General features: G+C 35.1%; 1 protein-coding gene across 1 annotated transcript; it reads right to left on the bottom strand.

Annotated features, from left to right (window-relative positions):
* Window positions 1-1,553: 1,553 nt before the first annotated feature.
* LOC121788940 (ubiquitin carboxyl-terminal hydrolase 8-like) lies at window positions 1,554-11,944 on the bottom strand. The gene is made up of 13 exons (XM_042187532.1): window positions 11,672-11,944; window positions 10,912-11,154; window positions 10,264-10,405; window positions 9,691-9,750; window positions 9,514-9,609; window positions 8,642-8,965; window positions 8,039-8,179; window positions 7,759-7,929; window positions 7,244-7,501; window positions 6,987-7,129; window positions 2,903-3,457; window positions 2,108-2,381; window positions 1,554-2,007 (listed from the first exon to the last, which is right to left on the bottom strand). The coding sequence occupies exons 1-13, from the start codon at window positions 11,800-11,802 to the stop codon at window positions 1,891-1,893; spliced, it is 2,655 nt and encodes an 884-aa protein (XP_042043466.1). The 5' UTR covers window positions 11,803-11,944; the 3' UTR covers window positions 1,554-1,890.
* Between the last annotated feature and the right edge of the window lie 2,914 nt (window positions 11,945-14,858).

Below are 14,858 nucleotides of genomic sequence, written 5' to 3'. Positions count from 1 at the left end.
ATATCAATGGTTAGTGTATATAAATTTAATATATAGTACAAGAAAAATATTAATATTAAATTTTTATATTTACATATAAAACATATTAAATTTATGTGTAATTACAAACTCATATAAAAATCTAGTGATTATTAAAGCATAATTAAAATATATTATAATAAACAATTTCTTAAAAGAATATAAAATTAAAATCAATTATTATTTTATGTGGATAAAAATAACGTTAGTGTATAAGAATAATTAATGTTCATATTATTTCAAAATGGTTATATGGTGGAGTGGTAAAAGTGTTGAGGTCATGGGTTCAACTCTAGCCAACAACAAATTTTAAAAAATTATTTTGTAAAGTAAAAAATCGGTTTCCGGTTCACGGTTGAACAGGTTTGACCGTCCAGTTTTACCGGTCAACAGCGGTTTAACATGTTGGCGGTTTCTAGGGGTGAACCGGATCGGACTGCCTACTGGTTTGCAGTTGAACCGGTCGAACCGGCCAGTCTGATCTGGTTTTTAAAACATTGCTAGAAAGTCAACCCCACTCCCTTTCATCACCATCATCTGTCCGCCTTCCACCTCCGCCGTTCCGTCACCGCCGCTGCTGTTCCTCGGCGGACTTCACCGATGTCGCGTGGGTCGCCGTTCAGCCGCTGCTGCCGTCACCGTTCGGTAGGCATCTCTGCCGTCGGGCTCCTCCGCCGCAACCTTCGCCTCGACGCCGCTGCGTCGCCGCTGTTCGCCGGGGTTCGAGAGCAGCCGCTGCTGTCCGTCCAATCCAGCCATTGTACCGTCGAGATCGGCAGCCCCGATTTACCCCTTAAATATCCGATTTAATTCTTGCAGATAAGTTCTTACTTTTTGATTTAGTGAAATAAGGTTCAATTCTTTGATTTATTTTACTTTGATTTTGAGTTTCGATTGGTGCAACAAAGTAATATGTTCTAGCAGATATTTGAGTTTCAAACTATATGGTATGCTTCAGTATGAGGTACACGATAGGAATTGGAATTGGGAGGAAGCATACCTTGAACAGATTTGAGAGAACAACCGATAGCTCCCTCTTTCGAGTTGGGTTCTCGGTTTCTTGAGTAGAAATTGAGAAGGATCAGCCTTGTTGCACAGAAACGAAATAGGAGAAAAACCGATTGTGAAGGAGTATTATAGAGAGGAGGTGGTTGATAGATATGAGAGAGATTCATGGAGAGGTGGGACGGTTAATACAAGGAGTGGAGAGATTTGTTTTTTTTTTTCCTTTTTTTTGTGTGATATTCATTAATTTAATTTATTTTCAGATTTATTTGTAGATAGGATGAAAATCTTTACAGAATCTTTATTTAAAGTTTGAACTAAGGAATAGTTGGTGACTCAGTCAACTAGGAAAAGATTTAATTAGATTAATCTAAATTTTTTTTTTTCTCCCTTTTTTTTCTTTTTTTTTTTTCGGGATGTTACACAATCTCAATATGTAAAATAATGAATACTCAGGAACATGAAAAATGCAATGGAACCAGCCAGAGATAACCTGTGAAAGCTAGTAGTAAGTCGAAAACCACCCCAAATCAAACAATTTGATTAATATAATTCTCAAAATTGTATATGTTACAAGAATATTATTGTCTTTAGCTTTTTCTATTGCTCTACAAGAGAGCGGTTGCACTACAAAAGGTCATTTCGAACTAGTTATTAGTACTATTTATATGATATGAACCTCTCTCACCTCTCAGTTTATCTCTATTTTATGATGATACCTTCTGTGATCTCATCATCCTATTCTAAACGGATATCTCATTTCTTCCAAGTCTTGAAAGACTGACTGCCTATAACTATATGAATATTCCGGACAAAAGAATGGCACAACATCAAAAATACTAAGTTATCTGTCTCATGTATCTTGGGTTAGGCATCTTCAACTCTTCTATAAAATAAAACATAGGCAGCCGAAGTTTTTATTTTGTCTTCACTGATCAGAGACACGTGGCTGTCGTCGAAGTCGTACCACCGGTCACCGCCATGCTACATCAGACAGGGTATTAAGTTGTATGGTGCACAAATAACACAAGAATATCAAAAAAGAGGGAATAAAAAGAATGATGCCAAATTTGAGTGAACTTACATGAACAAATGCTGTGTAGTGACCACCTCCCATACTTCCGTAATGGTTACTGATTGCATAAAGCATGTAGCGGTGAGAAGATTGTCCGCCCTTCTGAGCAATGTAACCGGACAGGTCAAGATCATGAACCGGGAAATCAACAAAAGTCTCCAATTTGTTTTTGAGGAAACAGTTGTATGAGAATCTTTTCAGGTGAATCACCAATATCTCTGGCAATCTCCAGAGATCTAATTTCTTTCCGGCTTGACAATGCTTCTTGCACACAGGACAATACCTAAATTGATTATAGCGAATTAGAAAAACTACATATGCTAGAGTTCCCAACTAAGAGACGTCAACACCCAGAAATGAGTAAATACGAAGAGAGATAGAAGAAATTCATAATCTGCTAAAGTTAGCTAAATGCTCTCAATGAAGCAAGAAATACTAGATAATTCATAACGATGCTCGTTTACTTTAAATGGGTTGAAAATAACTTACTGGGTAGCAAACTTGCATCAGACAAAAATAGTATTCATGTGTTTCTAGGAAAGAATCTATTGGTGTCACATGCAGGTTTACTTGCAGTAATGGGTCACAATGATATAAACAGCTGTTTCACAATGTATATAGTAAGAAAATTTAATGAGTTAAGGGACAATAACATTGGCTCAAGTGAAATCGGGGGCAAATTTTTACTAAGGAAGATATATATACTAAACACAGCTTCCTCATAGTTGAGATATAGACACAAGAATTACTATGGGGCTATGCAATGATATAGAAAGATTTGAAACCAGGGATTAGCTAACTGACCACATATCATCTGGTCCCAGCGGCTCCTCCTTGAGGAATGCTTCGAGACATTTATACAGAGAGACAGACTCCTGTGGTCTTTTTGAGAAGAATGCGGATTTGGAAACTTCCGGAAGCAAGCTGAGAGGCTGTACGTTGTAATGTGTAACCATCTTCTGTGACCACGACACTAGCACATACTGTATTTCAGACACAGCTTTAGGTTTTACCAGCTCTTCCATTCCAATCTCACAGCCCTTCTCAGTCACCTTTTCATTTGTTAGGTAAAACTGACACTCCGTATCAGAATGTGCTTCGAATTCTTCTTTCTCCGGTGTCTCAGAGGAACCATTTAAACTTGCATAGCTGGCATCGTGCACTTCCAGGATTGCTTCATCTGCACCCTTGTCTGAGGAATCACCATTCTTGAGCGAGTCCTTTTCAGGTACCAAGAATGGAGCAAGTAACTTCGTGTAAATTTCACGAACCTCATATCCATTAGTAATGTTTTGGCGGACTATGAGAGGAACTCCAAACAACCTCGAATTGAATATTGATTTCCCATTAATCAATTTACTGTAAGAGAAATTTGATAACATAACTTGGGTCAAAATTTAACAATGAAAATTGACTCATATGCATGGGTGTAGGAAAATAACATAAAAAGCATACAAATCACCACAAATCAACAAGAGTTCAGAAAATTACAAGTATGGCATTAAATAGCACCCTGCACTTAGGCCATCTCCAACCATTTACACCAAACTCAAACCCATTTTTGAGTATGGGTCAACACCAAAAGTAATTTTACTTCAATCATTTACACCAAACTTAAACCCAAAGAATATTCTATATTCTCCCACTTTTTATATTTTTTCAATTATACCCACGTACTTATTTAAATTACAAATCAAACCCACAACATTTTTCAATAATTTATTTATATTAAAAAATTAAATTCATTTTCTTATTAATATAGTATTTATGTATTAAAATATACTTTATATTTAAAAACTTACACTGATTTGAAATGTTCTTAATTTTGAATAATGAATGAATCTCACTTGACTATTTAAATAATTTTAAATAATGAATGCCCAAGCCAAAGAAATATTCAACCCAAATGTTTAGATAACGTATGCATTCCATTGCAGCATTACTGCCAAACCAAAGAAATAAGTACTCCCAGTAGCATGCGTTCCAATGCAGCAGAGAAAAGAAACCGTTTTTTTCTCGTATTATAAAAATGTAGAGGAGTAAAGGACTGATTTGCAAATTTCAAAACTTTTTGCAGTAGATACCCAAATTTGGTGTTCTACTCTAAATTTGGTGTTATTCAATAGAAAACCCCAAAAATGGGTTTGGGTTTAGAGTATGGTTGGAGATGTTTTTTACACCAAAAATGAGATTTGGTGTATGGTTGGAGATTACCTTAGGCATTACATCCACTGTTAGATCAAAGATTCATCTAAATGTTGCCTTATTAGTGCATGACTTGCAACAGCTGGGAACTGTGCCTTATTATTAGTGCATGACATGAAAACAACACGACATTTTGGCGTTCTATTCAGTCCAGATCTTATAAACTACTAGAATGGACCAAGAATAAAATTAGAATCGCAAGTGCAGGTTCTGCAGTCCTGCATCTCAACCTCAACTAAGATATGCATCATTTGAAGATCTATGATGGTACTAGGGAAGAGTAAAACGTCAGTAAAGACACTGAACAAGTTTGTTAAAAAAAAGTGTCATCCATAGATTATGAAATGGAGATGATGACTTACTATCTATCAATTTGACTTTTTTCTACAACCAATTTGGAACGCATCAGTTATCTTGAAAATAACTTGAAATTGAGTGGTAGTTAAATAATCATGGAGAAGTGGCGGTTACATACATGATCATGGAGAAATGGATGACAGTTACTTAATCCTTATTAATCATTATCATTATGTTCTCAACTGGAATTCCATATATGAAGCATATATGTAATAGTCCCCTAGGATTAGTAAAAGGATCATCAAAGTTTATTGTAAGAGAATGGTCCTAGTTGGAAAGAGAGCTTTCTCTTGTTGGAAAGAGTTATCTATTTGCATCCTTATTTACATTCTCATTGTTTTTAAGGTTATTATGTCTCTACTATGTGCTATGCTTCTTTTGCAGACATCTTATCGAGAGTAAAGGGATCGCCCGCCTTTTGCTCTGTATCAAATGGTGCGGTGAACTTGAATGTCCAAGGGCAAACACTAATGGTTCAGAGATGGCGATCGAGAGTATGAACAACATTGAGGCCCACCTTCGTGCATACAAAGAAGAGTCTAAAAGACTCGCAAACCAGTTCTCTTGCTGGTGGGCTGAAAGTGATACAAGGATGGATGTCATCACGAAGGAGATATGGGATCTACAGTCCATTAAGGTGAGTAAGCAGAATGGCAACGTTGTAGTAAATGATCAGCTGCAAGAGAGTGTGGCAACTGATGCAGAAGAGCAAAGTGTTGTCAATGAAGTCCAATGTTGATAAAATATCGGCCATGGTCACTGCCGCGCTGATTTTTATCGTGGCGCCATGGTGGTCAATTTTGACTTTCCAGAGCCAATTTTGACTTTTTAGTCCATTTGCCCACTTAAAGTTATAAACCAACCCATATTTCAAATAAAAAGAGATTTAAGTTAAACAAATCATAACGGTAAACCATAAAACTTCTTCTCTCTTACCCAAAATTCTACCCATGTGACGCTGCCCATCGCCGCCCTCCAGCAACGCCCTGCCCCTACCTTATTCCAGAACCTCCACAAGCCCCCTGCCTTCTCCGAGAACCGCTGCCGCCCTCCAGCCCCGTAACTATTGAGGATGATTTTATTTAGCCATTATTATTATCAATTATGATGGCTTTACATTTTGTTCAAGTAAGACTTTAATTATTAGACATATCACATATTATATATTGCTTGTGACTTTATGCTTTAAGAGTTTATATTTTACATTTTAAATATTTCTAATTTATTTATCGACCACCATATCCCACTATGCTGATACGCCATATCTTTATGGCGGTTTTTGGGTAGACCTCCATAAGCTGCTATATGCCATTGACAACATAGATGAATCAAACTCAAGACAAATGACACTAAATATGCTTCAAAAGCATGAGCACAAGTTGGAGACGAGAAGGTAACTAAGATTTTTCCCACACCAACACATCCTATTCCACCAACAAGGGCACAACCATTGCTACCGAAGATAATTGCAACGCATAGGAAACAAGTCCACAAGCCTCCCATCTTCATGACTGCACCAAGAAGAGTTGGCATTCATCGGTTGGTAAGTTGGTTTGGAAAGTCGGCATCTGCGCTGGCCATTCGAACTCAGCCGATTGGTTGTCACATCAAACTCCTATAAATAATGTGTTGTGTGGATACACTCCATTTAGGAAAAAGATGAGGAAGCAGACAGTTTTGTAATTTCCCACAAGTCGCAAGCATGAGTATGAGCTTCCTCTGAAAGACACATTGTGTTTAGGTTTCATTTCCAGCCTTGAGGACAAGGCTGTTTCAACATCGGTGCAATTGATACGCATCAGTTATCTTGAAAATAACTTGACTAGGAGTGGCAGTTACGTAATCATGGAAAAGTGAGTGACAGTTACTTGCTAATACAATAATTCCTATTAATTATTGTCATTATATTCTCATTCGGAATTCCTATATGAAGCATTTATAATGGTCCTCCTAGGATTAGTAAAGGGATCATCAAAGTTTATTGTAAGAGAAACGGCATTTTGGCCAAGGCTTTCCTTGTTGGAAAGAGGGTTTTCCCTTGTTGGAAAGAGTTATCTATTTGGTTACTTATTTACAATCTCATTGTTTTCTTCAAGGTTATCATGTCATGCTTCTTTTGCAGACATCTTATCCCGAGAAAACGGACCATCCACCTTCCACTTTGAATCACAATTACATTCCAAGTTCTTGAAACATGCCACTAGTTGATAGGGCAATGCCCTCTCTTTCTGTGTATCATTATGAAAATATAATTGTATTATAGTATAATTTATATACTCATTATAGAAGAATTTGAAGTAGAGGCATTAAAAAAATCTGGACTTACTCTTCAGCCTGCTGATGCATAAAGACAAAGAGAGGAGCTTCTGTATCTGGTAGCCTGTAGGCTACTAGTTGATCATTGTCTCTAATCAAAGATAACGAACCATTTGGATCCTTTAGAAAATGTATAATGCGGTTGTTGTATATCTGCATGAATTCATTGTTTTGAGGTGATTAAGAATAGTTTATACTGCAAAACAGGAAAGATACAGAAAGCCAAGGGCTTGTAACATCGATCTATCAGTATCATTGTCCAGTTACCTCAGCCACCAAAAGTGTTTCATCACCCTCCAGAGAACAGGCAGTCTTTAAAGCCTGAGTAAGATCTACAAGTTTTCCATTCTTTGGTACAGTAACAGTAAATGCCAGTGGCTTGTCAGTCCCATCAGTTTTCACAACAGTCATTGTCATTGTCCGCATAGAAGTTGATGGCAGAGGTAAAGACAGATACATAAATGGGTCGAAAGTAACAGACATCTTTTGACAAAGTGGGCAAACTAATGTGGACCTGTATTGACCCTGCAGTGTAGCAATCCATGTGTTATTATTGATACTTGAGAGCTTAGAAAGTATTCAATGGATAGAAAATCTATTAGGGCACTCTGCATCATTAAAATCATTGAACATTATAATCACTTATAGCAAAATAGAAATATTTGCGGAAAACAAAAGTAATACAGTAAAAAATTACACACTTTTAGTCAGAGCCTCCTGACAATATGCTAGGTTAACATGAACACATAAAAAAGCAGATAAATGTATGAATAGATACTAACTTGGCAAACATCAACTATAACCGAATCATTACGAGCAAGATGATTCGTCCAATATTCATCCGCTACTTGTTCATCTGGTCTGCTATCAGAATCCTTAACTTCGACATAAGGTTTACACTTGACACGATTCAAATCTTCGTGAAGTCCGTCCAAGAGAAATGCCAGGAGCTCCTAATGTAAGCAAATATGGTGGAAACATTGGTATTATTATCCCTTTCAACAGATAACAGATGAGAGACCAATTCTAAATATTATAATAAGAGATTAAATTAGCACATACTTGAGAATCGTGCTGATTGAAACCACTGAACTGGGGAGCAAAATGAGCAAGCTTCAATTTGAATGTTCTTGGTGCTAATGGAGTCGCTCCAGGAGCCCATAGTTTCTTCATCAGGTCTCCAAAAGAAGAAGCAATTTCACCCTAGGATGAAAGCAAATTATACTAATGATCAAAATTAAAGTCACATAAAAATTATAGCAGCATTATTGCTAGGCCATGTGGGAAAGGCGTGGTCTGGTGCCTAAACAGCATCTTTAAAAAAACTTGAATACATTACAAACATAAAGAGCAACAACTAATAATGACAATAATCCAATTTCACATGCAATCCATAACATTGGATGGAGTGCCTTTTAATCCTATGGTACTTGCCTAAAATATGGTTCATTTGAAGGGCCCAGAATTAGCAATCATTAAAAGGTCTAAAAACCACATAGAAAATAGAACCTAACGTTTATGAATAACATAGTATTGCGTAAATCTAATTGATTGAAAGGCCACAGTAATTCGTGAACCACAAAAAGGGGAAATTTATAACTAAAGAATAAAAGTTTTCATTACTTAAAGAGCCTGTTATTTTGAACTCCTAAGAAGGGAAAATACCTTCATCCCCAATGGGTTATCTGGATTTATTTCTCTTTCATAATCTCCAAGAAAGTAGTCAACAAGCTTTGGTGTGTGGGCTAGACATTGAAGAGCACTGTTCATGAAGCAAGTATTCCCAAGGTTCTGTAATCCAGTTAAGCCTAGTGTACCAGCTTCAGCAGAACCTCCGAGAAGCTTAGCAGAATTGCTCCGAGCAGAATTAGAGAAGTAGTTGACAGAACCACCATTCAGAGTCCCATTCGAACATTGCGCAGTATCATCCTTTCTGGTTTTATTTCTAAAAGATTCTGATAATCCATAAACTTGTAACTCGAGGAGCAACTGCACAATTTAACAGAAGAAAATAAGTTATTCTTTATCGAAAAGGTAGGTAATGCATACAATAGATAACGAGAACAATGTCTGGATACAGTTGACCAATGTTGTATCATGAGTAGACCACTAGTCGATCAATCAGTCATGCAAAATTATATCAACTGAAAACATGGATATAAGCAAGAAAGGTAAGGAAAGAAACAGGACATACAAGTTACAAATAATAAATCAAATGGAGCAATTTACAATGAAGATTATATGGCATATATTCATGTTTTGACAAAGAGCAACAGCAAATTAAAGCAAGATCCATCTAACAAAATGCATCTTGGACTTTTGCATCGGATTTTCTTTACAGAGTCACAATCATGGTCTTGGTGATTAACTCTTTAGAAGAACAAGCTCATGTTGCAGGCTGCGGCCAAAGAAGGGGTTTAAAAAAATCCATTTGCTTAACTCAGAAGAAACAGTAAGAAGTTGAATATGCAGAAACAGAGGAGCAGTAGGTAAGTAGGTTATCGCTTGGTTCACAACAGATGAAATCTATTACTTACATCCTGCCCAATTTGCTTCTGAGACTCTTTTAAGATCTTATTTTTGTCATTCAATAGAAGCAGCATTGTCTGCCCTGATAAATCCCAAAGCCGCAACTGCAGAGCATGTATAATGGAGTTGAGCACCAGTCTCCATGACAAAACATACCTTTTGTGAGAAATTTAAACTACACTCACAGGCTCAGATTCCATGTTGAAAATCTTGCAGGCTCTTCTGTAGCACTCAACTGAATTGTCCTGAAAATTAAGCAAGAAACCTCAAAGAAATGTAAAATTGGGTTAAGATCCGCAAAAAATGCTACTAGAATTGCTGCCATTTATTGTTACTCATGAGGTTGAAACTTGTAGAATGCAAATGTGGAACGTAGATCAAGCATAAAAATTGTTGGAGATATTACTGTTCCATGAGAAGATTGTTGTTCTTTATAGGTAAATTAAGTACACTAAACTGATTTGATTCTCAAAGCTAAGCCGTAAACAATTTCCCTCTGATTTTCCATAATCAATGCATGATAACATTATTATCTCACATAATGGGTCTTAATCGAATTACAGTAACATAGCTTTAAATGTTCATAATTATTTATATTGCTTCTTCCTAAAAAATTTAAAATCAACGTAAAATTCATAAATGAGAGGATAACAATATTGACCAACAGACAAATGTCCAATGCACATGGTGAGCTGATCCATAGATAATCTGAAATAAAAGCAAGCACAGAATCTGGCATACGCTCAGAAATTACAAACCTTTTTGCTTATTTTAACAGACAGTACGTTGGTTTCACATAGAACAGAAAGCCTGAGTTGCAAAGGGTAGACATCAGACATATCTTCTTCGACAGCTAAGAACCGTTTTCTTTCCTTTGATGAATTCTTAGAATCACTGTGCCTGGACAACGAAGAAGTAAAATTTTTATTGGAGGGATTTACATATATGTATCATAAATACTCCTTTAAACTAAACATACATTGATAAATCCATTTACAGCAATGAAAGAAAGCTAGAAAAAGAATATCAAAAAACAAGAGAGAAAAATGCCACTTAAGAATTCAGCAAAGAAATTCCACATAATTTATTTGACTAATTGATACTCCAATTACTTCAGATGAGAACTTCCATTATGAGTTAAATCATAGTCCTATTTAGCTTCCTATGCTGGAAAGTTATTGCCAATGTTAACTAAAGGCCTACATATATTAATACACTGTTGTGTTACACGTGTCACATGGTCATATGGCCCATATCAAATCAAATGTCCAGCTCCACTTGTGCCATAGATATTACTTTCTTTGCCACCTTTTTTGGTTATAAGTTCACCAGATTATCGGTCACGCTTTCAGCAATGCACAAATGCATATGTTGCATTTCCCACTCAGGAAATGTAACATACTCACCATTTCAGTGTCTGAAGCCATATGTCTCCTGGCACCAACGCATAGTCTTTACCCGATACACCCGCTTCACCATTTTCTCCATTGCATGACAAATCATCATCTTTCCTCAGACTAAATCCAATATCTGAGTTGAATATGTTGTTAAAAATCTTCATTGGACCCCCATAAGGAGCAGGGGATGCCGCAAATGGGATCCCCCTCTTTACATCTGAGGATGAAGGGTCCTGCGCTTCCTTCCACCATCTAAAGCACAACCAGCAAACATGAATTAAGTACTGGAAGCCAAGCAGTATAACAAATAGCAGTCAGAAAAAGGCAGAGCAAGCACAGCTACAGATCTTCCACACTTCCACACTCTTACTAGCTCACAAAACCAACACCTTCTCCCCAAAAACACTTAATTATCAAATTACTAAAAGGAGGAACAAATCTAATTAGGTATCTACACTAAACAGCTCAAAAGCATCATATAATTAGTTTAAATCCAAAAAAAAAGTAGCTAAACATGGCACAACGAACACAAACAAGTAAATCGATTCATTTCAAGTTGCGCACATCTGCCCCGATTTGGTCAATCAAACTAGCGTAAAACTTAATCTCGAGTAAAATTTCACAAATCAATCAATTTCTTCTTTTCTTCTTCATCAACTCAGATTCGTTCGCTACTTCAGTAATTCATCCAACACTTGCCCACGCGAAAAGGGGGAAAAGAGATGAGTTAAACCTCGATTGCGGAAAGGGCATTCGACATTGTAATTACCTGAAGGGAACTAAATAGAGACTCTGATCTTCATCCGAAGATACAGGCTCTTCTTCTTTATCTTCCTGCTGGCGTGGGTCCAAATGCAGAGAGCTGAATGATATATCGGATGCGGAATCATTGCTATCCATTGTAATTTTGTCCGAGCAAATGTATTTATAGAATGAGAAAGACACGGGCTCAGCAATGGCGGAGGAGATTTGCAGAGACGCACATAATTTTTAGAGAGAGAATCAGGAAAGTGGGAGGAGAGAGAGAGATGCCGGATTAGTTGTGAAACTAATACCTGCATCTTGTATTCCTTAATCACAGCTTAATAGTATCTCTTTTTACCTTTGCTACTATGGAATATTGATAATAAAAATTTTAAATGATTTAATTTGGGTTGGAATATGCGAAGAAAGCTGCCTTGCTGCTGCTGCTGCGCTGTCTAAATATTAACGTCTCTAATCCAATCTAAATATTATTGTCTTTTAACTTACAATTTTACATTAGTTTCATTTTATTTTTCAAAAAAGATGGTAACTTTGTTATATTGTTCTCTTATAATATATTAATGCAACTGCATCAGACAACCAGTCAACTATAAAGGTGGCCATGATTCAAGCGTGATCATTTTGTGTGAAATTCGAATTTAAATCATACTATACGATCTGAGAAATTAGAAATAGTTACTTGTCGTCAGGGGCTTTTTCTATGTGAGGAAAAGGTCAACGATATAGTATTCCCTCTGTGTTTTACGGTAAAGTCATTTCATTTTATGCACTCATTTTGAAAAAATAGTATTAATAAATAGTTAAAATGAAAAAAATAGTAAAGTAAAAAAAATAGTGTAGATAAAAGTATTCATACATTATTCTCTTTCTTATTTTACTCTTTATTCACTTCAACTATTTATTACTATCATTTTTTCAAAATAAGTGTAGAAAATGAAATGACTCTACTAATATGGAGCAGGGGAAGTAGCATTGTAATGCTATTAGGATATAAAAGAGTTCAATTTTTATAAAATCACAAAGTTCTAATACAACCATGACTAACCATGAGACTTTCTTCGGACACCAGAATCATATTCCAAGATTTGGGGCAATCAGAAATATCACAACGTAGCCATGATGAAAGGGACATTTGTGCCGGACCATGTCCTCAAGAAGTTGTCATATTTGAATCAGATTGAGAGTTTGGGTGGAACATTTGATCCAGAAATTCAAGTTAATATCGTGTTTTAGTATCTACCTACATGCTATCAATAGTTCAAGTATTTATAAGAAGAACAAAAGGAATAGGTGTTGGCAAAACTGTTGGCAGGGTTGCAAACAATAGAGAGCCTTATTGATGAAACATAGGAAGTCATGTTGGCACCCCAAGCACTTTCCTCAAGTTTTAAGAACATAAAGTAGAAGAAGAAAAGGGCACCTGAAACAACGATTTCTAACAAAGCAATGGACAACAAAAAGGGTGCTTCCCTGTAAATAAATTGGAAAGTACTTCAAAAGTTCAAATGCAGCGAAAATTGAGTATTATAAGATGGATTATCCTAAATTATGTTGTTGAATTATGTTTCATGTGATGCACCAAGATCATGTTGTTGAATTATGTTTAATGACCTTTTCTACTCATGTTTGAATAGTGGATACGGAAGTAAGTGATCATATTTTATTTTGATCTTGCTATAACACATATGCTAATAAAACATAAGTAAGACATAAAAAATACTCATCCGTCTCATAAGAAGGTGCACTTTGAGTTGAACACGAGTTTTAATACACAATTGGTAAAGTAAGAAAGAGGCAGAGAGAAAAAATACTTAGTATTGTTAATGGAAAATGTGTCCCACCTCATTAGACAGAAGAGAATTTTCAAAATTAGAAAATGCATATTATTGTGAGACGGACTAAAAAAGAAAGAGTACATATTCTTATGGGACGGAAGGAGTAGAAAATAATAATAATAATAATAATAATAACAATAATAATAATAATAGAAGAATGAACTACGCAAATGGTCTATGAACTATGCGTTTTGCACGCAAATGGTACCTAAACTTTAAAAATATCGTGGGTAGTCCCTTAACTAAGAGTTAATAACATTTTTGATACTTTTTCACTATTCATCATAATTTTACACCAAAAATGCCCCCCCAAGGCATGAAGACCATTTTTGGACTTTCATATCTAGGTACTCGATTTGATATTTTCTTTATCTTTCTCTCTAGTATTAAATATGATATTTTCTTATAGTTTGAGAACCTAAAATGATATTATTCACTTCACTTTTTTCATTCACTTTATGTCATATCTTCTTTCTCTAAACATTTTAGGAAGTAAAAAATTAAAATAAAAAAATGCACTATGAAATTCTTAAATATGGAATAAAATTTAAAATTATAAATTTAATTATCAAAATAAATTTTAGCTAAATTTAATTTGATTCTGGTTCAATAATTTTTTTAATATTAAATATTATGATTAATTGAAAATTAAGAATTTAGTTTTAATTAAAAAAAATTAATTTTAAATATTAAAAAAATAATCAAATCACAATCAAAATGAAATTTTGCTACAAATTATTTTTATAATTAAATTTATAATTTTGATTTTTATAATTAATATATTTAAGAATTTCATACTATATTTTATTTTAATTTTTTACTTCCTAAAATTTTTAGAGAAAGAGAGAGAAAGAAGATATGGCATAAAGTAATTGAAAAAGTGAAGTGAATAATATCATTTTAGGTACTCAAACTATAAGAAAAATATCATATTTAGTACTCCCTCCGTTTCACATTAGTTGAGGCGAAACTTTTCAGCACGGAGTTTAAGAAAGAGAGGTTAAGTGTGTTGAATAAATAGATAAAATAAGTAAGAGAGAGAAAAAGGTGGAGAGAATAAAGTAGAAGGTGAATAAAGTAGAGAGAAAAAAGTAAGAGAGAGTAAAGTAAGAAAGAGAAAATATTTACTATATTTCAAACCACTCAACTATGAAGAACCTTCCGAAATGGAAAAATGACTCAACTATGAAGAAACGGAGGGAGTACTAGAGAGAAAGATAAAGAAAATATCAAATATAGTACCTAGATATGAAAGTCCAAAAATGTCTTTCATGCCTTGGGGGTATTTTTGGTGCAAAATTGTGATGAATAGTGAAAAAGTATTAAAAAAATGTGATTATACCTTAGTTCACGGAC

Source organism: Salvia splendens, chromosome 2 (genome assembly GCF_004379255.2).
Source record: "Salvia splendens isolate huo1 chromosome 2, SspV2, whole genome shotgun sequence".
Lineage (NCBI taxonomy): Eukaryota > Viridiplantae > Streptophyta > Magnoliopsida > Lamiales > Lamiaceae > Salvia > Salvia splendens.
Note: the sequence above shows the minus strand (reverse complement) of the source record. Positions and strands in the feature narration are given on the sequence as shown.

What these genes read in the sequence shown, in the direction of transcription:
- LOC121788940 (XM_042187532.1), bottom strand. Translation starts at nt 11,802, where the DNA reads ATGGATAGCAATGATTCCGCATCCGATATATCATTCAGCTCTCTGCAT. An exon ending in ATGCATCAGCAGGCTGAAGA is followed by an intron (nt 3,458 to 6,986) that starts GTAAGTCCAGAT and finishes TTTCTCTTACAG; the next exon opens with TAAATTGATTAATGGGAAAT. An exon ending in CTGGGACCAGATGATATGTG is followed by an intron (nt 2,382 to 2,902) that starts GTCAGTTAGCTA and finishes TAATCAATTTAG; the next exon opens with GTATTGTCCTGTGTGCAAGA.